The sequence below is a fragment of the Cibotium barometz genome, chromosome 22 (genome assembly GCF_041138505.1).
Source record: "Cibotium barometz isolate CiBa-2024 chromosome 22, ASM4113850v1, whole genome shotgun sequence".
NCBI lineage: Eukaryota > Viridiplantae > Streptophyta > Polypodiopsida > Cyatheales > Cibotiaceae > Cibotium > Cibotium barometz.
In genome coordinates this window covers 27850289-27874596 of record NC_141067.1, presented here as the reverse complement: position 1 = coordinate 27874596, position 24308 = coordinate 27850289, and the positions used below count along the sequence as shown (strand labels likewise).

General features: G+C 40.0%; 4 protein-coding genes across 9 annotated transcripts in view; 2 read left to right on the top strand and 2 right to left on the bottom strand.

Moving 5' to 3' along the window:
• The window catches only part of LOC147626492 (uncharacterized), a 39754-nt gene extending 36541 nt beyond the window's left edge, over positions 1 to 3213 (top strand). For both annotated transcript variants that reach the window (XM_086816562.1, XM_086816561.1), the window contains one exon: positions 2808 to 3213. In XM_086816562.1, coding sequence (XP_086672688.1) covers positions 2808 to 2905 — 98 coding nt within the window. In that variant the 3' untranslated portion in view covers positions 2906 to 3213. The remainder of the gene's footprint in view (positions 1 to 2807) is intronic.
• Positions 1 to 24308, top strand: part of LOC147626487 (uncharacterized) — a 376917-nt gene that overhangs the window by 99335 nt on the left and 253274 nt on the right. The gene's annotated exons all lie outside the window — the stretch shown is intronic.
• The window catches only part of LOC147626488 (uncharacterized), a 235916-nt gene that overhangs the window by 50300 nt on the left and 161308 nt on the right, over positions 1 to 24308 (bottom strand). Inside the window, exon 1 of one of the 3 annotated variants that reach the window (XM_086816557.1) lies at positions 4 to 138. The exons of the other annotated variants lie outside the window; for them this stretch is intronic. The gene's annotated coding sequence lies outside the window, so the exon portion shown is untranslated. Of the gene's footprint in view, positions 1 to 3; positions 139 to 24308 lie in introns of those variants that run through there. 3 annotated transcript variants of the gene reach the window in all.
• On the bottom strand, positions 19321 to 20275 carry LOC147626491 (uncharacterized). The gene is made up of 3 exons (XM_086816563.1): positions 19934 to 20275; positions 19730 to 19831; positions 19321 to 19621 (listed from the first exon to the last, which is right to left on the bottom strand). Exons 1-3 carry the CDS (start codon positions 20117 to 20119, stop codon positions 19595 to 19597), a joined length of 315 nt encoding a protein of 104 aa, XP_086672689.1. The 5' UTR covers positions 20120 to 20275; the 3' UTR covers positions 19321 to 19594.

The following is a 24308-nucleotide window of genomic DNA, read 5'->3' as shown; positions in this document are numbered from 1 at the left end:
TACTATTGTCAGTCTGCACGAGTGAAGGTGATGGCGGGAAGAAAAGCTGTTGGAGGAGTGCAAGGGTGCCCAATGTTGGACAGCAAATGTTGGCTGTCCAACTTTAGGCACCACTTGGGCTCGCGTTGGCAGCCCCGTCAGCAGGTGTAGTATATCTCCCAAATCTTTGTCAGATAGCTTCTTTCCAACTATCCCATCTCCAAAGATGGCTGACTCAACAAGAATCTCTTTAGCCAATTTATGTTGCATGGCTTTCGGTCTACCCAAAAAATCTTATTGTACCATCTCTTTTTGACCTTGACCTCATCTAGAGCCATTCTTGTGAAAGGATATTGTGGTCCATTTGGTAGTTTTCTTCTGGGATTGCGCTTGAGGCGTCATTAGGTATGTTGATCAAGGAAGCATAGTTTGATTGGCTCTCTAAATTTTCCTCCTCATAGTAGTTGACTAGAACTAATGCTCCGTCAAAACTTGTGTCACTGGGCTGGATGTATCTAACTATTGCTTGTTCTGGCAATGGAGGCTGTTGTCCTAAGACTGGTTGAGCCCTCTCTATGCCTGGAGCCATGTAGTTTGGGTTTCCAACCCTTGGTGCATAATTCAAAACTTGGGCTACACCCGTTGGATTTTGATACGTGTTTTGCTCTCTTAGATGTCGTATTCGATGGTAGCAGTCCGTTGTTTCGTGATTTGTCCATTTGATGCAGAAATCACACCATTTGTCCGTTCTTGGTGGTTTTGGGACTGGGCTGAATTGGCTTGGGGAGACATTGGGTTGTGGGATGGTCTCCTCCACATACCTCCCATCGTAATTGAGGTGGTTGAAATGTTTGACTCATTCTCTTCATGATCATCTTGACCATGGCCTTGGTTTCCCCTAACTTTGCTCTTTCCATGTCACTTCCTGTTCTGATGCTTGAAGCATCTGACCGGCTTGTTTTTTCCATAGATGTCGCAGTTATCGTCCAAGTCAATGGCATCCTTTATGCAATCATTGAGCGTTTTATGCTTCATGCCATAGAGGTTTGCGTGGAGATTTTGTTTTAGTAGTCCTTCTAAGAAGATGGATACTAACTTCTCTGGTGTTGGCAATTCTCTGGTCTTATGCTTCATGCCATAGAGGTTTGCGTGGAGATTTTGTTTTAGTAGTCCTTCTAAGAAGGTGGATACTAACTTCTCTGGTGTTGGAAATTCTCTCTGAGGGCATCGTGCTATGTATTGCCGTAAGCGGTTGGCACAGTCTCGTACTGACTCTTTCTCCTCTTGTTTGAACTTTTGTATTAGTTCACTGACGCTATGCTTGATTCCCGTTAAGGTGTGGGCTACTATGAAGTCCCTTTGGAGCAAGTCCAAATCAAGATACAAACTAGTATCTAGTGTTTGAAACCATGGTAGAGCTTTTCCCGACAAAGTCAATCCAAATCCCTCTTTGAGGACATGAAGATCTATGACTTCTTTAGCTCTTACAACTTGGTTGAATGAGGCCAAATGGTCATATGGATCTCCTGATCCATTGAACTTGGTAACCCACTTTTGAAAATGGGATGGCCTTGTCTTGTTTTTGGAAGTTCCCCAAAACATTCCAGGCACACTTGGAGATGCCAAGGGATGGTGGTGTATGGATATTGGTGGTCCTGTTGGCACTCTTGCTGCCGGATGACCACTCGTTGCATGCGATGGACCCGATTCAACCGGTCTAGGTCCGCTTGTCCATAGTGTTCATGCGAATGAAACTCTTGGACCACTTGGTGTCGGCCTAGGCATGGGCATAGGAGGAGCACTTGGTGTTGGCATTGGTATGGATGTAGGAGTTCTAAACACAAAGCTTGAAGTACTCGTCTCTGGTCTTCTAGTGTCTTCTCTAACAATAGGTTTTCCTAGGTAGGTAAACTCTAACATCTTGTTCTCGAGTCTCATCCCCCATTCTATCCCAAATTTGTCTAGAAACATGATTGAAAACCCATTATCTGTGTTTGGTTTGTCGAAGACATACAAAATCTTTCGGGGTGTCAAAGCTATATGTGGGAGGATAATCTGCTACATAATAGAAATCAGAACCGCCGTCCTCAAGTTTGTATACAGCCTTTTGGGGGTCATCTACAAGGGTTCTTTGAGCTAACAGAGAGTTGACCAACCTTAGCTTAGTTAGGTCCACTCTATGAGTAGGTACATCACACCGTTAGTACTCATGTAGTGATCCCCTTGATAGCTGACTCGCGGGGTATGTTCAAAGTTAGAGGGATGATCCTTGACCTTTACCGCATATCGGTGGATAAAATCTCTGTAGATTTAGGCTCCGTGAACATTTTCCATACAAGGTGTAGTAACCAAATATGGCTATTAAAATGGCTGAAGCATATGCAATTCCAACAAGAAATAAAATCTTGCTGAGAGATATTGGCAGTGACACATGTTTAGGATGCAAATTAACAGCTGAGACCCCCCTTCATTTGTTCAAAGACCGTGCCGTAGTCTACGGGCTAGCTAGGAAGACTTTTAGATGGGTGAAAACATTATCAAGAATAGCATTCTCAAAAAAGGATCTTGTCATTGGAGGAAAATTTGCACTGAATAGTGACATTACCACTAGCCTTCAAATGTTGAGATATTGTTATTGTAAAAGGTGCGGGATTCAATAAATAAAAAAAATTCAAAGGAAGCAGGAGTACCCATTTTTTGAAGAAATAATGAATGAATACACAGTTTTGTCATAGAGTGTAATAAGTAAGAGGGAGGATAAGGAGTCTGCTCACTAGTCCTTCGACTAAGTCATCTAATTTTCTCTTTTGTCCAAAAAAAAATGGTAGGTTCCCAATCTTCATCACAAACTTTACAAAGCCGGACATCCCCATTACAGTGGATGAGCAGGGTAGGTCTCATTTTGCGGATGAATCTAGTCATTTAGAGTGGGGAGACATATTTGGGATGGGGAGGGAGATGGTATGGATAGTGGTGATCCTCCTAACAAAATACAAGAAGGTGAGCCGTACTTAAGCTTTGGCAGTAGTCGAGACGTTCCTCCACTCGCTCTACAGGTTCCAGGTACATTTTGGCAGTTGAGACTTGCATCAATGTGACAATTACAGAGCACAGTGTGGTTTACACTACCGCAGGAGATTTTATGTGTTGATGCGCTTGAGCACTATGAGTGTCGGTGAGCTCTTTTGAGAGTGTTTTCTCCCCGCAGGGAGCTCCTTTTGGTCCAGGTTTGGTGCACTTCTCTTCGACATTGGTTTATGTGCATTGCCCTTGTACATGTTATAGAGAAGATAACTCTTGTTTATGCTTTGATAGCATCATGTGTGTTGAGATTTTGCTCCAAATACAGGGGATACTCTGTCGGATTTTCCCACCACTAATTAAAGAGAGCTCCTACGCATAATCAAGTAATAAATGAGAAGATTAAGCTAACCCACAAACCCACAATCAACTAATCAAACTTTAGCATACATCAAAAAGAGTAGAGAGCATAAGGGCTAGAATGCCCACATTCACACATAGACATAAGCTTAAGCATAAACAACAACTTAATTAACAAAGAGATTAGAGAGCAAGAGAGTGTTCATCTTCATTGTATTAACAAGCTTATAGCATACAAGCCATAGCTCAAAGGTGTACAATGGTAGTGGAGGAGATGGGAGATATGGGAATGCTAGTGTTCTCTTTGCCAAGCTCCTCAATAGCTCACTCAACCAAATGATAAGTGGAACCCCTAATCCTCTACAAAAGTGGCTTACATAGAGTTTTTATAAAGTTGTTCACACTTGATCGGCCGGCCAAAGGAGGCTAAAACCCTAAAATTTCTTGCATTAAAACCTCGGAACTCCTTGAGCCCACCAAAAATAGGAGAAAATCCCACAATAGTATTACAATGAAATTGGGATTTTATTTGAGTGACGGGATTCTCATAATGATTAACACTTAAATATTTCTCGTACCCATGGAACAAATAAAATTCCTATTTGTAGCTCGATGCTCCATTTGATGAAGTTGAGTGCTCGAATCAAAGGGGTTGACATAAGCTTCATAACAAACAAACCCACATGTCCCTCTATGAGGCTAAAAATAGTAACTTTCCTATATTGGCATATCTACCGCTCCTGTTTTGGCGGTCTTGACTCATGTTCCAGTATTCCCAAAACATTCCCCCCTTCCTAAACTATGTCCATCCTTGGACATGCTTTGTAGTGCTTTGGGATGGAAGTCCCTAGTTCTGTTAGGATGGTTGTGCCTGTGGTAGTGAAGATGATGCTGCTTGTAGATTAGGATGTCCGCTTGGTTTGTTGTAGCCTTCTTGATTGTCGTTGGTTGATCACTGCTTTGTTTTTTAGAAAGAAAATGAAACTGTGGTGCTTGACACCGAATGTGGCCAAGGGAAAAAAACCCTGTGGGGAAAAAGTGCCCTCAACTTGTCGATCTTATTATGTTATTGTGGGAGATGTCTTTGGTGGTGTGTCATGCTGTATTTTTGTGCATGGGTGGAAGCAAAAAGTGTGTCTAATGCATGTGTTCAAGAGTGAAACACCTTATATGCTTTCAAAGATTTTACAACTAAACAGTATGTTGTGCGAGACAAGAGTAATGAAGGGTTCTTTTAGGAGTAAATGTAGCACATGAAGCACTTGGAAATGCTCCAATAGCTTTCAAAACTCCTAAAAGGGTTTTCATTGATAAGGCTTACTTTCTTTGTACCTACAATTGAACATTTTGGTGATTCCTAGACTTGTGTATAGCTTGTTTGAACCTGTTATCCACCTGTAAGTTGTTGTGGTAAGCATGTTATTTTGTGGTGCAGTGTCTGGGTGAGCTAGCAAAGAGTGCCTAATGCGTAATGTCCAAATGTGGGACATTCTATATGCTTTTCATAGATTAATGCATTTGAAAGCATATGCAATGCAAGAGAAGTCTATGGGTACTCAAGAGATGAATTATAGCAACTTTAACACTCAAGAGCATCTAAATGGCTGCTAACCATCAGTTAAGTGGCATTTGTTGACAAGGATATCACACTCACTCACCTCTCAGTGCATTTGTGCTTTGTGTGAACTCTCATTATCTTCGATCCATAAATAGACTTAGACTTCAACTCTTATGCCCACCTCATCCAGCATGAGCAACTGACTTACCTATCTCAACTCTCCCAGCTTGAGCAGTAACCTAGTAGCTCTGACTCTTAGTCACAAAGCTAATATTGACTTGAAGCACTGGGCTTGACAACTATGCATATTTTGGCTTTTGGATACCCGACTCTTGACTTTTATGCCCATAGTGTTTACTACAAGCGACTTGGACTTTCCTGTATGTGTCTTGAAGTACACATATAGAACTTGATTATTCATTTGTACGGCTTTTTCTATTGAGACATGAGGTTTAGTAGCTCAAAAATTGGATTGAAGATTTTGTATAGCCATGAAGGTTCTCCTGGTAGTGACTCTTTGTCGATTGATTCAGGGGCCGTAGACTTGAGACTAGCCTCAGTAAAGCTTCTTTTTGGGACCCATTGTTGCCTTGGCTTGGAATTCGTCTTTGCTAATGCTTTAGGCTTGTCAACATGAATATTCTTTGGGACCCACTTTTGTTCCGGCTTGATGGATCTAGCTTGATTAGCATGAGGTTTTGAGACCCTTTTTGAAGCCGGTGTTACTAGCCTTCATTGTTTGGTGGGCTTTATTACTGTGGCATCTCTTTTGAAAAAGGTAGATGGTTAGTTTGGCTTTGAAGAAGAGGTTTTGGTAACCATAGTTGTGCACTCCCCTCATAATATCCTTGTGCTCAAATTAGATCTTCTAGGACAATCCGCTCTTGGTATGCCCTTGATTCTTCTCGTTTGGCTAGGATCCAAACTAAGTGGCTCCTTCCCTTAGATGATATTTGAGATATGCTATCCTTAGGGATCCAAGTCTGAACATACCAATGTTATGTATTAGGTGGCTGTCTTCTCCTTGGCTTCGATTTCCTTTTCTTACATCTTTGCTGTTGTGTTCTTTGTTGTCTCTTTTGAGCTCCAGTTGGTGGAAAATCAGTTGTGGAAGGCACTTTGTATGTTGTAAACTTTGGCTTTAGCATCCACAACTCCCTATGTCCTTGGTGGTAGCCTTGTGCTTCCAGTGACCTTTGAGTAGACATCCAGCTACTTGATTATATACTTGTTATTGCTTGATGCTCTACCCACTTGTATTCATCACTGTTGCAAAGCCAGTATGCTCCAAGTATGGGTTTCGGCACTAAGACTTGTTGGGGTTGTCTTCTTTGTTGTGTTCTCAGTGATGGGTATTTCGGATGTGGTAAACTATTCCTTGCCGCTTAGTGTGAGACTCTATCTTTGGTGAGTCTTTAGTTGCTGATGAAGAACTTGTGGATGACTCCTTAATGAGCGGATGTAAACATTGTGAGGTTTTGACTTGGGGATTCAGAGGTCAAATGGAAGATTTCGCTTTTGCCTTGCCTTTATCTTGGCAGGTGGTTGTGGAAGATCTAGACTCCCCCCTTCCTAAGCCTTGCAATGATTAAATTTTTTTTCCCTCTTCAACACTAGCTTTCTCAAAATGGTCTACCGTAGTGGTTGTCACCACTATCTACACTGGTTCCTTGAATGAGACTTTCTTTGTCGATGGTTTTATTTTCACCGTAAGTGTTGCCATGGCTTTAAAGGAGTTTGTCGAAGAGGTTGGACTTCTTGAACTTCTTTGGGTATCTTGGTACATCATTTTCCTGTAAGAATTATAGAATTTACCTTCACCGAGTATGTGTTGAGCTTCTTGTCCACTTGGTAATCTATTCTACACATCCAATACCAGCCCAAAGTTGCATCTTCGACTGTCTCACCCATGTTAGCAACATGAAAAGTAGAGTAAATAGACTGGAATTGTATTCTGACTTTCAAGATTACAGACCCTATGCATCTTTTATCCTAGGGCTCTAGAGGAGTTAGAATCGGCTTACCTAATGCTTCCCAAACTTCATATAAAAGTAAGCTTTGATGCTTATATGGGCTGAAGCAAGCACCAGGAGGATGGACAGATAGAATGAGCAAGTTTTTACAAAGCATTGGATTTGAGATCAACAAGGCTGATCATTCATTGTATGTAAAGAAAATAGGTTGTGGATTGATCATCATTGTCATCTATGTAGATGATCTTATTGTGATAGGATGCAATAAGGATGGGATTGCGAATGTAAAGAAGGTGCTTGGGACTGAATTTGACATGAAGGACTTAGGAGAACTGAAGTATTTCTTGGGCATTGAGGTGGTGCAAACACCTCAAGGCATATGGATGCTGCAAAGACAATATGTGCTAGACATGTTGAAGAAGTATGGGATGACGGCTTGTAAGCCTATAGCCACGCCTATGGAGCAGAATGCAAAGTTGAGGGCTGATGTTGGAGAAGTTTTGGAAGACCCAACTATGTACAGGAAAATAGTTGGAAGTCTTATCTATGCAACACTCACAGGGCCTGACATGTGTCATGATGTAGGAGTGTTGAGCCAATTTATGCAGGTTTGACCCAAGAAGCCCCACTTGGATGCAGCACGTAGAGTGCTATGTTATGCAAAGAGCACGCTGAATTATGGACTCTTTTATGCATATGGAGTGGGCATTGAAGTGTTTGGATACACTGACGCAGATTGGGCAGGGTGCTCATATGACAGGGGGTCCACTAGTGGCTTTGTATTCAATTTTGGTAATGCTGGTCTGAGTTGGAGCAGCAAGAAGCAACCAATAGTTGCTTTGTCTAGCATAGAGGCCAATTACAGAGGTGCATCCATAACTGCATGTGAGATAGCTTGGTTACACAAGCTCTTACAGAATTTGGGACAGGATGGTATGAAGAAAGTCACATTGTAATGTGACAACATGAGCAGCTTGGTTACACAAGCTCTTATAGGATTTGGGACAGGATGGTATGAAGACAGTCACATTGTATTTTGACAACATGAGCAGCATCTAGTTGGCAAACAACCTGGTGTTTTATGCAAGGACAAAACACATAGAGGTGCACTATCATTGTAAGCATGAGAAGGTCATTGTAGGAGATGTGGATTTGGTGTATGTCAGCACAGAGGAGCAAGTGGCTGACATCTTCACAAAATGCTTGGGCACAGAAAAGGTAAAACATTCAGGAGCATGATGGGAGTATAGGACTACAAATTGAGCTTGAGGGGGAGTGTTGAAATATCAAGCTCAACACATGACTCACCAGGGTGATGAGTCATCTACACCAACTACTTCACTGACACATGCCAGTGTGATTGGTGGGATACGGAGCTGATTTGCTGGCGGTTTCATTTATGCTTAGTAGTGGGTAGTTGTACATAGCTGGCATACATACTTAGCCTGCCTATATTGTACTCTTTCCTCTTTTACACAACAACTATGGGCCACACACTATACGTTGTCAAGCGTTGACAAAATAAATTTATTCCATCCATTGCCAAACCAAGGTGTAAAATGACGAGGCTCTTTTGCAAAATTTGGACAAGTGTCGTCGATGTGTTTTCATGTCATGCAATCTATAGGAATATGTTGCACACCATCCGTGGAGTGATTTTGGGAGTGCCAAGACATAAGTTTTGCAATTGATTTGCACTTGAACATGTGTTGAATGCCTGGTATTAGTGGAGAATGCCTCAAGACCTTCTCTGGCATAGTTTCCCCTTAAACATCTTTATGATATCTATCATCACCACACTTTGGACATTTTTCCAAGTCCTCATACTCCCTTCAAAAAAGGACAGAGTTGTTGCGGCAGGCATAAATGAGATTATAGTCTACGCCCAACTTTTGGAGTATCTTTCTTGCATCATCTCTAGAGATTGGCATTGTATTTTGAGATCGGCATTGTATTATGAGATGGAAATATGTGAGTGCTTTGAGTGTTTAGGAGTCTTGCTTGTAGATATATACTATCACATCCCATTATTTGTTGTGCATGATCCTGTGCCTTGTCTCGGGCATTTACAGCCATGTTGCCGATCTTGAGTTTATTGAATCCAGTTTTCGATCTTGATTTTTCCGTTCTTGTGTTGGCTAAATCCATGTCGCCATTGGAAGATCATGGAAATTTGGGGCTGAATTACTTTGTATGAAGAGATCCCAAAGGTCGCTATATTAGCTTAACTCAAAATTAGCAACATGGTTGCAAATGCTCAGGATGCCAAAGTGAATAATATGGGTGTATTTAATGATCATCAAGACATGTGATCATGCACAACTTAGGGAGATCATTGCTCATGCCTTGCCCATATGGGCTCATGCGGTGCATATGGGGCATTTGGGGAGCATAAATGCTCTTTGATTGCACCATATGCCCCGTATGAGTGCATATGGGCTTGATGCATTGTCCATATGCACTCGTGTGGTGCATATGGGGCATTTGTAGAGCATGAACACTCTTCAATTGCACCATATGTGCCGCATGAGCGCCTATGGGTTTGATGCATTACCCATATGCGCTCATGCTGCGCCTTATGCAGCACACATGGTGCAATCGGAGAGTGTTTATGCATATATAGGCAATGGATGGAGCATTTACACTGTGTAATTGCACCATATGCACCGCATGAGTGCATATGAGCTTCATGCATTGCCCATATGCACTCATGCAGCGCATATGGTGCCATGAGGAAGATATGACCATAAAGCTCAAAGGAGAGAAATCTAACCAACCTTCGCTCCATTGATAAGCTTGTAGAATAGCCACAGTCAAGGAGTATCATATAGTTGATTCAGAACCTAATCCATTCTATACTCTTGAGCCATGGCTATCTATGCCATGTGTTCACTAATGCAATGAAGATGTACATTGTGCTAATCTTTAATCTTGCTTAATCTTATGTTTTGTGATTAATTTAGGCTCTTGTTTGCATGTAATGTGTAGGCAATGATGCCCTAAATTCTCCTCACTCTTTTTTCTCTTATGTTTAGTGCATAGAATGCTTTGTGGGATTAATATTTTTTACTAATCTTCTTTCTTAAATAATCTTCAATGCTTAAGTGCTCTCTTGTTTAGTAGCTTGTGGGTTTGAGCATTAGCGTGTGTGTGTGAGTTGAGCACCATTGCTTTGGTAGCTTGCTTGTATTCTTTGCGGTTTGCTTGCTTGAGTAGGAAAGAGATAGAGCTTGCTTGCATTGTGGGTTTGTTAGAAGAGGATTACTTAGCTTCATTAGCCATTAACCATTAGCTTACACACATGGGAATGGTTGAATGCATAGTCTTTCCTTGTATGCTTTGTAGAATTGGTTGCATGTGGAAATGCTTCTTTGCTTCTAGGTTAGTGTATGAGTGGTAGAGAGGTTGCTTAGGTGAGTTGAGTGGGTTATTGATCAATGGCATGTGATTAGGAAGGATTAGATTGAGAAGCTCTTGTTGTATGCTTCAAGTAGCATTGTCTTCTTGTTTCGGGATAGCTCGATTTACTTTGATAAGGTGTGTGTGTGTGTGGTAGAGTGTGAATGAGTAGGCAATGGTAAGTAGATTAGCTTATGTATTCTCCCATTAGGGATAAGCCTTCATGCACTAGCGGGTTAGCGCTTCTTTGGTATGACCGTGATAGCAATATCACTATGGGCATGATCGAGGCATAGCTCTTGCTACCCATTCACTACAAGATAGGGAATCTTATTTTTCCAGTACTAAGATATCTATTGACTACATTCACAAGCCCACAAGCACTTAATCAAAGTCCACAAGTTGAATAGGCAAGATAATTAACCCACAATCTTTAATCTAGCTCACAAGCCTACTCTTAATCCAAGCAACATTCACAAGCCCACAAGCACTTAATCAAAGCCCACAAGTTGAATTGACAAGATAATTAACCCACAATCTTTAATCTAGCTCACAAGTCTACTCTTAATCCAATCAAAGAGAGAATGAAATAACAATTATAGTCAAGCCCACAATGCATACACTCACCACACAATGCTTAATCAAAAGAGAATGCTAATCAAGAAAGCAAACAAGCAAGCACATACACAACTACTTGATCACACACAAGCAAAGAATCATCCATGCATAGCTTATATAGACAATGAGAGAGTAAGATAGAAGAAGAGAATTATAGTCAAGCCCACAATGCATACACTCACCACACAATGCTTAATCAAAAGAGAATGCTAATCAAGAAAGCAAACAAGCAAGCACACACACAACTACTTGATCACACACAAGCAAAGAATCATCCATGCATAGCTTACATAGACAATGAGAGAGTAAGAGAGAAGAAGAGAGAAGCCATTGCCCACTTCATTAATCAATAAAGATCTATTACAATGGGTGCTTAAGCTATGGAATCTTGAAGCTTAGCTTAGAGTAGAGGAGAGCTAAAATGGAGAGCTCTTTAGAGAAAATGACCAAAAAGTCCCAAATTCTTAGAAAAGTTAATCTTTATACCTAGGGCAAAAGCTTACTAGGCTTTTCACTCTTGGGCAGAAGACACTTCTAAGAAAATGGATATCACAGGGAAATGGGTTAAGAATTATACAACTTGGAACTCTCACGAGCCCATCTTCTGGTTTCACATATATTTACATTGCACTTAGGCATGGGTTTCATTCCCGTTCACTTTGCACATTCTCGTAGCATGACATGCCACTGCTGGTGATTGTTAATTTTCCCATCTTTAGCTCACATATCCATTTGATGGAGTTGGATGCTCGAATCGAAGATAATGATGTTATCTTTGCTACAAATGAACCCACATGTCCATATGACTCCGTATGCACCATCTTAGCTAATATAGTAAATATCCCATTAATTGCATAATTTCTTAGCTCATATATCCAATTGGTGAAGTTAAGGGGCTCACATTTGGTATTATCCCCTATCAATTTGGACTTTTTTGGGAAGACTCATGCAAAATTTGTGTAAAAACTAATGCAATCAAACAAAAATATGCTATTGTCAATCAATGAAAACATTGCCCAAATGACTTTGATCTTTGCGAGCATCTTGAAGTGCTCTTGTTCTACTCTTGTTCTTTTGGATGTTCCCTCCCCCACACCTATAGCAGTATCTGTCCTCGGATGCTAGAATAGTTAATTGATTGTAGAGGAGTTGTCTTTATATAGCTGCAAGCTATTATGGTCCTGGGTGAGTAAAAGTGCCTATGCATGGCTTTGTAATGTAGCCCTATCATGCCATCACAATCAATGCATTAAAAAGAATATGTTCTGCAAATACTGAGGGTCTTGGAAAAATTTGGTCCAAGGGCATCGGGTGTCAAGGCTTGTGCACTCATCCTTACTCCTGTTTAGTGTAAGCAACTCTTGGTTGAAAATTTGTACAAACTTGGTTGAAAATTTGAGTTTAGGCTTACCGAGCAAACACCAAGTTTGATAGGACATCAATTAATATTGTGCACACCTATCAAGTACAGCTATCCTTTGGAGTTGATGTCCATTATCACTCTGGATATTGATATTAATCCTTGTAGATGGTACATTCTCTTTGGCCTTCTCATATGCAATCTTGGCATCTTGTTGTAGGGGTATCAGTGCTTGCTCTTGAGTCATTTCAGGTTGTGTACCTACTTTTGAGCTAGAACTTGAGTCCTTCTGCACATTAGGCTTTAATGCTGGACTTTGTGAGGTAGGTTCTTGCTAGATTGGATATCCCTTTGCACTTTTTGTGTGCTCTTCATGGTTGTAGGTGTTGCCTACTATACCTGGTTTTTCAATCACACAAGATTGAACATGTTCTTCAATAGAAACAATTATTAGCTTTGGAGCCTCCTTATTGGGGCAAACGGGTGAGCTAACATGGGAGGTTTTTGTGGTTTCTATGGCTAGAGTAGTATTGCCATTGGCGCTCTTAGCTTGCTCTATTTCAGCATTCCTTTCTCAATCTTGTATAATCTAGGATCGAATAAGATCCGTAGTCATTTGGGGAAAAAATTACCTTTTGGGTGGCAATCTGGGAGGTGATTTTGCCAATTGTTGTGCTCTGTTCCTTTTTCTTGCTAACCTCTTGTGCTTGGGTGCTCATTGTCTTGCTCTTTAATATACAATCTTTGAAGAGGTGGTCAATCACACATCTAGGACAAGTGCAAATTAAGGAGATTCCCTTTCTTGTACGGTGCCCATACCTACAAGGTATCGATCTTTGCACTTAGGCGCATGCTCACTCGCTAAAGAGATAGCATCAAATGCTTTTCGCACTTCTGATTGCCCTTGATGTGGCTGGTATTTATTTCCTTCTTTGTCTATAAAGGTGTATGTGAGATGGGTCGCATGGAGGTACTTGCCTACAATAGGATACTTGGGCATCTCACTTTGGCACACTGCTTTTCCACTTCATAGTGAAACAATTGGAACAAGGTTCCATTTTTTGTTTCATACAAGCATAAGTTCTCATCACTAGAAGCTTTGGGCATTGGTAGATATTTATCCACTAGCATGTGATTTTTTGACGGTGGTACTTCAAAGACCAAAGTTTTGGGCATTACAAGGAGACTCAAAGGCTTTTTCTCAGCTTGTGAAATAATGTTCAAAACTGGAATTTCCTTAGGAATAAAGCTAGGCTGTATCTCCTTCATACCAAACTCTGGTGATATTCCATTAGCATCAAATCTAGGCAGGCTCCCCCCCTTCCTAGGATCTTCTGTATCTTGGCAAAGTGGGATAGTCTGCTTGGAATCAACTCTAAGCAATGCATTCAATGACATACTTGATGGTTCCCCCCTCTTTCTAGGTTGGTTTTTGCCTTGAGAAAGCAACAAAGGTATCAATTTGTAGACATTGGCCATCTCATCCGTGTAAGTTTCAAGACCACTTGTGGGATCAATTTGGCATGCAACCATAGGCTCAATCGATGGGTCTATGTCCTTGTCAGTCTTCTTTATGACATTGAATATGTGGCCTTTTTGATAGCTCATGATGATGAGCTTTAGCTTTTGTGGTTGTTTGCTGGTGGCAGGGATCACTTGGGATTGCCCTTAAGATGTACTTTGTTCCTGGCTTGAGGGAGTCTCTATGGTCAAAGAATTTGAGCTCAAGTTTGCTACTTGTTAGCTTATGGTGCAAAGAATATCTATGGGTTGTTTCTTTTCAGCAATCATGCTAGAGATTGGGTCTCTTTCACTGCTTTGTTCACTCTGATTGCTAGAGTGACTCACATTTTGTGGGGCAAATGTTGCCACTGGTGCACTCAATCTAGGATTGCTAGAAATTAGTAGAGGTCTTCTGGTCCTTGGGTCTATGCGAGTTAGGCTGGGATGCCACTCTTTGGCTTCTTCATCAGACATGCCAGGCAGGTAGAGGAATGGGTCTATAGAAATTTTGATTTTCATCCTCATACTCGATGGTCTTGTCATTGGGTTCTTGAAGCATATTCAAGAGAGGTTTTTTGGACACATGATTTTGAGGATTAGGATAAAAAAAATTCAAACACAATACCCCAAGAAGTACAAAACCATATGCCACAACTAATTGGGGAAGGTATGTTTGAAATGAATTGTTGATCTATGACATGCAGCATGGCTCTTTTTGATTTAATGACATCATCCACATTTGTTTGACTAAAAGAATGAATAACATTTAATGAGTCATAGGGGGATACCTTTTGAGGATCAAGATCTGCGATTGGATAGAAAATGGCCTTGTCAATGTCTTGCAATGGTCCTTGTGGATTTTCTCCAAGTGGTACGACCTCAACTTACTGTGGAATTGCTTCAAGGTTGCATGTTCCTCTCACTTATCTCTGCCCTCCTACATCATCTACATAGAATTGTTGAGCATTAGCATTATATATATGACCATAATGGCATAGTGATTTTTCAAAACGTTGTAGACACTCTTGCTGCACTAGACTTGATTCTTGATGCAGCTTGGTGATATGCTCAAGCTTACAGTCCTTGGTGATAGTAAATGGCCTTGTCAATGTCTTGCAATGGTCCTTGTGGATTTTCTCCAAGTGGTATGACCTCGACTTGCTCTAGAATTGCTTTGGGGTTGTGTGTTCCTCTCACATATCTCTTCCCTGCATCATCTACATAGAATTGTTGAGCATTAGCATTATATATATGACCACAATGGTGTAGTTCTTTTTCAAAAGGTTGTAGACACTCTTGCTGCACTAGACTTGATTCTTGATGTAGCTTGGTGATATTCTCAGGCTTATAGTCCTTGTGATTCATATAGACCGTCTCGTAGGGGTCAGCATAAAAACCAAGGTGAGTGCCAAGTGACCTCACTTCAATTGTGTCATAGATGGGATTCAAGTTCATTGTGAGTTTACCTTTAACAAAGAATTTGCCCTCCTTGGCTTTTGAAGTCACCTCTATCATTGGATGCTTCAATAGCAGATGCGCTTATTAAATTGCTTGACTCTGAGAATGTCTATTTGTTTATGGGGTCAAGTGGTTCTGGGTTCCTTGTCCCACTCCCTTAGAGAGAAACCCTTGAGGTGTAACTTGAACCGGATGCAATGGTCCTCCTTGACCTAAGATGTATGAAGTGTATGTGTGCTGCTATGTCACTAGTAAATTGGCAGATTTGATAATGCACTTTCCTTATTGGGATTCCTCTTAATGTGTGAATTTACATTCCCAAATGATGTTTAATGCCTCTTTCTATTCTTTGTGCCAAATTCCAATATATATATATATATATATATATATATATATGATTTAGACACATGATTTGGAGGATTAGGATAAAACAATTCAAACACAATACCCCAAGAAGTATGAAACCATATGCCACAACTAATTAGGGAAGGTATGCTTGAAATGAACTGTTGATCTTGTCAATGTCTTGCAATGGTCCTTGTGGATTTTCTCCAAGTGGTACGACCTGTGTCTGGTAGATGGACATGTTGGTGTGCCTTTTTAACAACCTAGAAAAATTTCCCCTCTAATCCTCATACTCGTAGAAGTATGGAGAAATTTTGTATACTAGTTCAATCTTGTATGGAGGTATTATGGACATAATGGCTTGATCTATCAGTGGGGTATCTACAGGTTTTGTTGGTCCAGACTTTGTTGATGTCAAGGTATTCTGAATTTTCCGCTTTCCATCATTATTCTCTAAAGAATCATCGCATTCCTCATGCATCTCCAGAATTCTACTCGTGTTAGAATTATGGTCCATCTCATAATATTCTTCAATAGAGCTATCATGGTCAGAACTGCTCCAGAACTGGTATCATCAGAATCTAGATAAACTCTAAGCATCCATATGGGGATGATGTCATAGCCATCTCGATCAAAGAATCGATTTTTCTTTGGAAATGCATGGAAAGAGTAGCTAAGGCATGGATCCATTCTTGAGGATCTAGTTGGTGCTCAAGAAAGGGTATTGGTGTATATGAGTCATCCCTTGTACATCTCTAGATCTCACATTTGTCAAGATGAAAGCTCTTACTTGATGAAGCGCCACACATCCATAAGCCCACTTTATCTTCTGACATGGTTTCCTTTGATGATTCCTCAGATGAGTGAACTGAGTCAAACACTTCAACTGGTGATTTAGATATATCTCTCGAGTTGTGGTTTCTGAGATTTACCCTCGTGTCTGAGATATAAGTAGTTATAGCCCCAATCGTGGATCATCTTAAATTGGCACATAAAGGGTCGTCCTAGGATTACCTCATAGTTTGGATTCTTGCTGAAGTCCACAATTGCAAAGGTATGTTCATACTCAATGCTGCATGAATGCACTAAGATACCTTCAAGCAATCCTATGGGGTTCTCTAAGCTTCCATCGGCCAACTGTAGATTCATATGCGTACTCCTCACTGCTGGGTTCCCCACATTTTCCATATGGCTTTTGTTGCTATACTAACCCCTGCCCCACCATCTAGAATAGCTATGGATTTCACTTTGTTAATCTCCAGTGGCAGTGTAGTATTTCCTTCATCGCCCTCATATTTTCCCACTTTGTTGATAGGTATCGGGGTAGGTTGCATTTGCATGTGATCATTCATAAGTTCTTTCAGTCCCAAGGACCTACTGTTTGGTTCTCGTTCACTTAGAAGAACTGCTACCTCATCCCAAATTCCTGGTTTGACCTTTAACAAGTCTGCTAGTGGAAGGGTATAATCAACAGGTGTTGATAAGATAGCTCATAGGTTTGATGTATCCTCCTTTTTTGGAAACAACTTCCACATTGATGGTACTCGCATGACTTGGGAATGATCCTCATATTCTCCTATGTACAATGGCATTGTTATGAGGGTTTGCTTTGAAACCACAATTTTCTCATCCTCTAGCAGAGATGCGTTGTCCATTTCATAAGCCTGTCAACCCATGAAATCCAACATTGAAAGAGGTGGAGATTTGATCTCGGACTTCTCTCCTTCTTGGCTACTTACTGATTCCCACATCTCGATAGCCAACACTTCCTCTATTTCAGGTATCATATCTCCAAAGTCCGCTATGGTCAATGGCTTCTGAGTTTCAATCGCCCGTGGTTTGTTCTCAAGCACATCCTTGTCCAAGTGTGGAATAACAGATGACTCGCTCTCTTTTTCCATACTTGAAGTGACCTCATGTATGGTTTCCAAGTTTGGTTTCTATGCCACTGGCCTTCTAGCATAGGGTGGTGCTCAGGGAGGTCACTGTATAAAATATGTGAAGTATCACGTGAGTGCAACAGAAGGAAATTTTTAATTCAAAATTTTCTCACATTTTTATTTATAGAGGGGTATCATTTAAAAAAATTTGAAAAAAAATTATAGATTGAATAGGAAAAGGGTGTGTAATAATCATAGAAAATTTACAGATAAGGGATTTTATAAATACCCCTTAAACGCACGTGATATAGTACATTTCTATATAGTGAAGGCCCCGAGGGCTGGTGGAGGTCCTTCAAAAAGTGTTTGAGTGTCCCTAATCAATTGTTGATGGATAGCAAGGTTTATCTTTTCCATCCTAGGGTTAGGATATTTTTGCAACTTCTTAGGAATCTCTGTCAGAGCGGTATTTTTGCTCTCATAAGCCTTGAGCGTAGCATCAAACCCCTCACTATGCTTCTTGACAAGAATTGATCCACTCAAGTCCTTCTCAAATTCTAATTCTTGCTCTTTTGGATTTGGTTTGCTTTCTTTGTGCTCGTTGTATTTTTTTGGATCCTGTCTCGATCTTAGAACTCCTTCAAGCTCTTCCGGAATTGAGTTTCTTCTGTCAGAACTCTTTTTCCCATTAGACTTCTTGCCTCATCTACTTATCGGGTGTTTTCTTTTTTGTTTGAATGAGGATGGAACATCCTCTTGGGCTTTGTCGTTCTTAGGGCCTTTTGTCCCCTCATTGATGTCTATTTGCACATTCCTCTTTGCTTGAGTACGAGTGATCACTCGCAAAGGAATTAGTTCCTTCTCAGCTTTAGATGTATTGGGGGAAGATATTACCTCTACGTAATGTAATGGAATTTTTCCTATCTCTCTATCATCTCTCGGTCGTGATTCACAATGCCAAGGAAAGTGTTCCATTGAACATCCTACACAATACCTCTCAATAGGTGGAAATAAAATGTCAGTCTCCTTGGGTTTGATTATTGGTGGGTCTCTATACGAACAATCCTTCATCGAATGATCTTGTCCACACTCCATGCAAGGAACAATTTGCGTATTTGTATCCCCACATTGTGTTACTGGTACCTGCCTATGAGGGCAGTCCTTCGTCCAATGGTCTTCTCCACATTCCATGCAAGGACTAATTCATTGGCAGTTTCATTTTTTCTTGAGTGTTTTCCAAGTTACCCTGATTAGTCATGATCGGTCTCTCACTATCTATCACTTGTTTCATAGGTGGTTGCAAAGAACTAGCCAAAGCCCATTCCTGCAACCTTCTAGCTATCTGTGGACATTCCTGTGTTGTGTGGATATAGTTCCAAAAAAATTCTTGACACCACTTCTTCGTAGGTATACACTCTTGAGTTCTATGGTCTCCACCACATTCCCCACATATATAAGGTCCAATGGGTGTAGGCCTTAGGTATAAGCATCACTATAAGCATTGGTATTAATTTCACTATTGATGTTATTAGCAACGCTAATAACAATGCTCATAACGACTCTAATAGAGACGTATATACCGACGACCATACCATATAAACAAAAAAAATTTAACGACCCAAAAAGAGACACACATACCGATGCTATAAACAGAAAATTTTTATAGATGGAATGACCTCTTGGACATTCTATCCATAAACTATAGAGGTCTAGCCCCTATTTTTTCAAAGTACAGAAATTTTAAATGTTTAAGCTATGCACTTGAGAAACTTGAAGATGATACATGAACAAAATTGAAACTTAATATACACATTAATTAATGTTGGAAGAGATAACTGTATATATCATCCAAAAAATACAAGTGTGTCATGGTTGGTATCACCATAAGTACAACGTGATCAATGTGTATAAGAGTATAAAAATATACATGTCCATAGGTAAAATGTGATCAGCCAAAAAAATGATAGATGGGATACAAGAGTGTCTATCACTACTAGCTAGCATATATGTCGGGAGACAAAATGGCCAGCATAACCAAAAAATGCGAGACTAATGATCCACTACATACAAAATGGCCGGCACTATAAAAATTGCCCTATATATGGGATCGAATCTGCTACTGCACATCTGGTAGCTCTGCTCATGTCAAAGGCTTCGTGTAAGGGGACTGCAAGATATATAACGCACCATTTAGAACTTAAAAAAATGTACACGAATAGATATACATACCATAATGCAAGTTGGAAAAGACTATCAAAGTGTTTAGTTTTCTCACCTCTCCACCCCATCCCTTCAAGATCTCCAGCAGTCCTGCCAAGCCTTGCTTCTGTCCATACACCCTCTCCAACTTGGACGGCGCTCTCCCAGTGACCTCATACTATTGAACATAAATTTAAATTATAAAAAGTCAAATTTTTGGACAACACACGGCCAGTAAAAATATGCATAAGTAAAAGAGTGTTTAGTGCAAAAATCTTACAAAATCCTCCTCAAAATTGGCCCAGTCACCACTCCCAAGGTGATGGGATGATCTAGCCTCCACTCGAGCTCTGTCTGCGGGGCCTGTGCTACTGCTACCTATCTGGAGTAGTTGTCCTCTTCTCTCTGATAGCCCTTCACTCCTCTCTATTAAGCTAGCGAGGTCTGGTATCTGCAGTCTATGCATCACACCTCCGATGCTTCATGTAGTCGTGCATGCGCACCCCCATCCAGGTATCATCAAAAGCATCCTTCGTAGAGGGCATGGGATAATCACAATGGAGCGTACTAATAATATAGTCCTTGGAGGATTTCTTCTGAGATCTCCAAGTGACCATCACAGTATGTTAAAAGACCTATCTACACAATTGGTGCATGTGACTCATAACCTGCTTCCTCTAAGGGGTCATGATGATCTCGCCAGTCGCACGATCGATGAGGTATGAGTACCCCTCTGGCACCTCCCTGCCATATACTGTCAAAGTCCTATCTAGAGAACCCTCATCGCTTGAAGCCTCTAGCATCTCCTCTATAGTGGTTGGGACACTCCTCGGCATGCTCTGAGCACTATGCAACGGAGGTATAGGAGAAACTACATCATCATCCCCGCAACAAGGATGAGACGCTTATGAAAGTCTGATATGATGAATACGTCGGCTCGAGGCCGATGCAATGGTATGCTTTGAGTGTGAAGGAGAGGTTTTTTGTGAGCGTGATCGTGAACGAGGGGTTTGCTGTGAGTGCAATCGTGAAGGAGGGGGGGTCAGAGTCACAACTCTATCCATCACCCTATCTAGCTAATCGCGTGAAAGAGATTGCAAGAAGTGGTCTATGCCTGCATTGCTTGGACGAGCGCTGCTATCGTAATCACTCATATTGTCGTATCAAAGAGGAGGGGGAGATAGGTGATGTAAACCTGTAAGAGAATATAGAAACCTGCATGGAAAAAATAGATGAGACATACTGTGCTCTCTCTACATCTCTCTCATCAGTGTTCGGGAAAAAACATTTTATGAAACATACAAATTTCCTATACTTGACCTTTGTAACAGGAAAAATGGAAAAGTAGACCTCCTTTTTTAGCCATTTTACACTATTTTTATGTTATTTTTTATCGAAATATCTCCTGTTACTCCTAGTCTAAAACGGCTATTTCAGATTTCCAACCGGCACAATTGTATACTGAGACACATATTTCCCAAACACTGTCTCTCATTGAACAATTTAAAAAATCTAATAAATAGAAATTTGTGGAATGGAAGTGTTTTGTTAAAGATATAGATTGAAGGCACTAGGCTATCTTTTCAAGGCATATAGCTTGTACAAAATATTATATTAGGCATCACCTATAGCATCTTGACACAAATCTAAAATAACTTGGAGTTCCATGGTTAGCTTTCTGTCTAAGGAGAAATCCATGTCATCTAAGTCTGCTACATCATCCTCTGCTGGTTGCATGTCCTCTGCTATATCATCCTTGGGTGCTTCTATTAGTACATCCTGTTGTGGTTGCTACATCCACCTACTCTGCTAGATCACTTTTGATTAGGTCGCAACCCTTATAAATTCAAGTACCTCATGGAGCCACTTGGATGATATACCACCATCGCTCATCAGACAGCTTCAGATAGAAAATAACCTGAGGATTTTGTGGTGAACTTTTAGTGTTTGTTGTCACATAAAATATAGACGTTTAGAGTTTAGAAACGTCTTTGGCAACATTATACAACCATTTGCATGGGTCTGTGGCCACAACTGCTCTATGATTCCCACCTCTTGTAAATCCACTTGAGCGCCGTGTCCTTTGCACCGCTAATGTGGTCCCACAACAGACTTCCAACATTTTTGAAGATATGCATTGGGTCTAGTAGATGAATGATGAGAAAGCTTCTCCAATAAGGTAGCTCAAATAGAATTGAAAACCTCTTCCTCCCATCGGGGAGGCCTACATGATTTTGCAGCTTCATATCTTCCCACCCCTTTGCACATATATATGGCGATCTGCGTCCAAGGAATCCTTCATGAAATTTGTGTCCATCTTCTTAAGTGCACATGACCTATGTGCATGTAGTCCTAGCCCAAAAATTGGACATGCTAGATAGCCACTAGTTTGAAGAACTAAACACTCCCTATATTTAGGGAAGTCATGCATAGTCCACATAAGTATGCGTCTAATGTAAGCTGTTTGTCTATCAAGACACTTGCTTTTGTCCACCACCTTGATGCCAGACCACAAATCCTTAAGCTCATCAACAAGCGGCTGAAGATATACATCCATATTCTTTACCTTGTAACGACCGAGCATTATCAAGCTCAATATCAAATGCCCCTTCTTGCTTGTCATCCATTATGGAATGTTATAGTTCACAACTACTACGGGCCAGACACTATATGTTGTGGATTGTAAACCAAATGGATTAACCCCATTCATAGCCAAACCAAGCCGCAAATGACAAGGATCCTTTGCAAAGTTTGGCCATTTCTCATCGATGTGCTTCCGTGCCATGCAATCTGCAGGAATGCATTGTATACCATCTGTGGAGTGATTTTGGGAATGCCAAGACATGAGACCTACAATAGAGCGGTACCTAAACATATTTAATTTGCAGTATTAGTGGATAATAGTTTTAACAAGTCAGCACTGATGTCTGGTGTTACAACAACTCATAGGCTCAAACTTAATATGGAGCCTCTTCTAGATGGTTCTCTAATTTTCTAGTGAATTGTTTGGGTTGTTTCAAAGTTATAATTTATTATAGCCCATGGAGTTTTTATTTTCAATGCTCAAACTTTGGTGTGAGCCTATTATTGCTAGCATTAAAATGATGATATATGTCTTTGATAATTATGGGTCGATAGAACCATACGCTCAAACTTAAGATGGAGCCTGTTCTAGATGGTTCTCTAATTTTCTAGTGAATTGTTTGGGTTGTAAATAGGCCAACAAGAAGTTGAAGATCATGATTCTCCAGCAAGTGGAAAGGAAGAAAAATCTCTCGACCTCCAAGAGAAACTAAATGATTCAAATGAAGGTAAGTGCTCTATAAGTATGAAAACAATATTGGTGTAGGCTGTTTTAACGGATATTAAGACAGGCTCAAAATTTATTTCTCTTGTGATGTTCTTGGAGCAATTGAAATTTATTTATAGTCTTAGTATGTTATGGAGTCTAAACCATGTAGTTTGGATTATTTCAAAGTTGTATTTTTAAAAATATTATTTCAAAGTAGATTAGGATTATTTGTTATCCTAATCTACTATGTTTCAATACAAAATCCTTTTATCATTATATCTTTAAAAGACTATTCAACTACTATTTTTAATATAAAATTATTTATAGTCCTTTATTATGAGATTCAAAATTTTGGTTGTAATTATTTCACTCAAAATTATCTATATTCTACAATATAGTGGTTCTCTACCACTCTTTCTCTCTCACACTCACTTCCTCACACCTTCTAAAACTATTTCCATCAAGTGTGAGAGAGAAAGAGTGGTAGAGAACCGCTATATTGTAGAATATAGATAATTTTGAGTGAAATAATTACAACCAAAATTTTGAATCTCATAATAAAGGACTATAAATAATTTTATATTAAAAATAGTAGTTGAATAGTCTTTTAAAGATATAATGATAAAAGGATTTTGTATTGAAACATAGTAGATTAGGATAACAAATAATCCTGATCTACTTTGAAATAATATTTTTAAAAATACAACTTTGAAATAATCCAAACTACATGGTTTAGACTCCATAACATACTAAGACTATAAATAAATTTCAATTGCTCCAAGAACATCACAAGAGAAATAAATTTTGAGCCTGTCTTAATATCCGTTAAAACAACCTACACCAATATTGTTTTCATACTTATAGAGCACTTACCTTCATTTGAATCATTTAGTTTCTCTTGGAGGTCGAGAGATTTTTCTTCCTTTCCACTTGCTGGAGAATCATGATCTTCAACTTCTTGTTGGCCTATTTACAACCCAAACAATTCACTAGAAAATTAGAGAACCATCTAGAACAGGCTCCATCTTAAGTTTGAGCGTATGGTTCTATCGACCCATAATTATCAAAGACATATATCATCATTTTAATGCTAGCAATAATAGGCTCACACCAAAGTTTGAGCATTGAAAATAAAAACTCCATGGGCTATAATAAATTATAACTTTGAAACAACCCAAACAATTCACTAGAAAATTAGAGAACCATCTAGAAGAGGCTCCATATTAAGTTTGAGCCTATGAGCTGTTGTAACACCAGACATCGGTGCTGACTTGTTAAAACTATTATCCACTAATACTGCAAATTAAATATGTTTAGGTACCGCTCTATTGTAGGTCTCATGTCTTGGCATTCCCAAAATCAC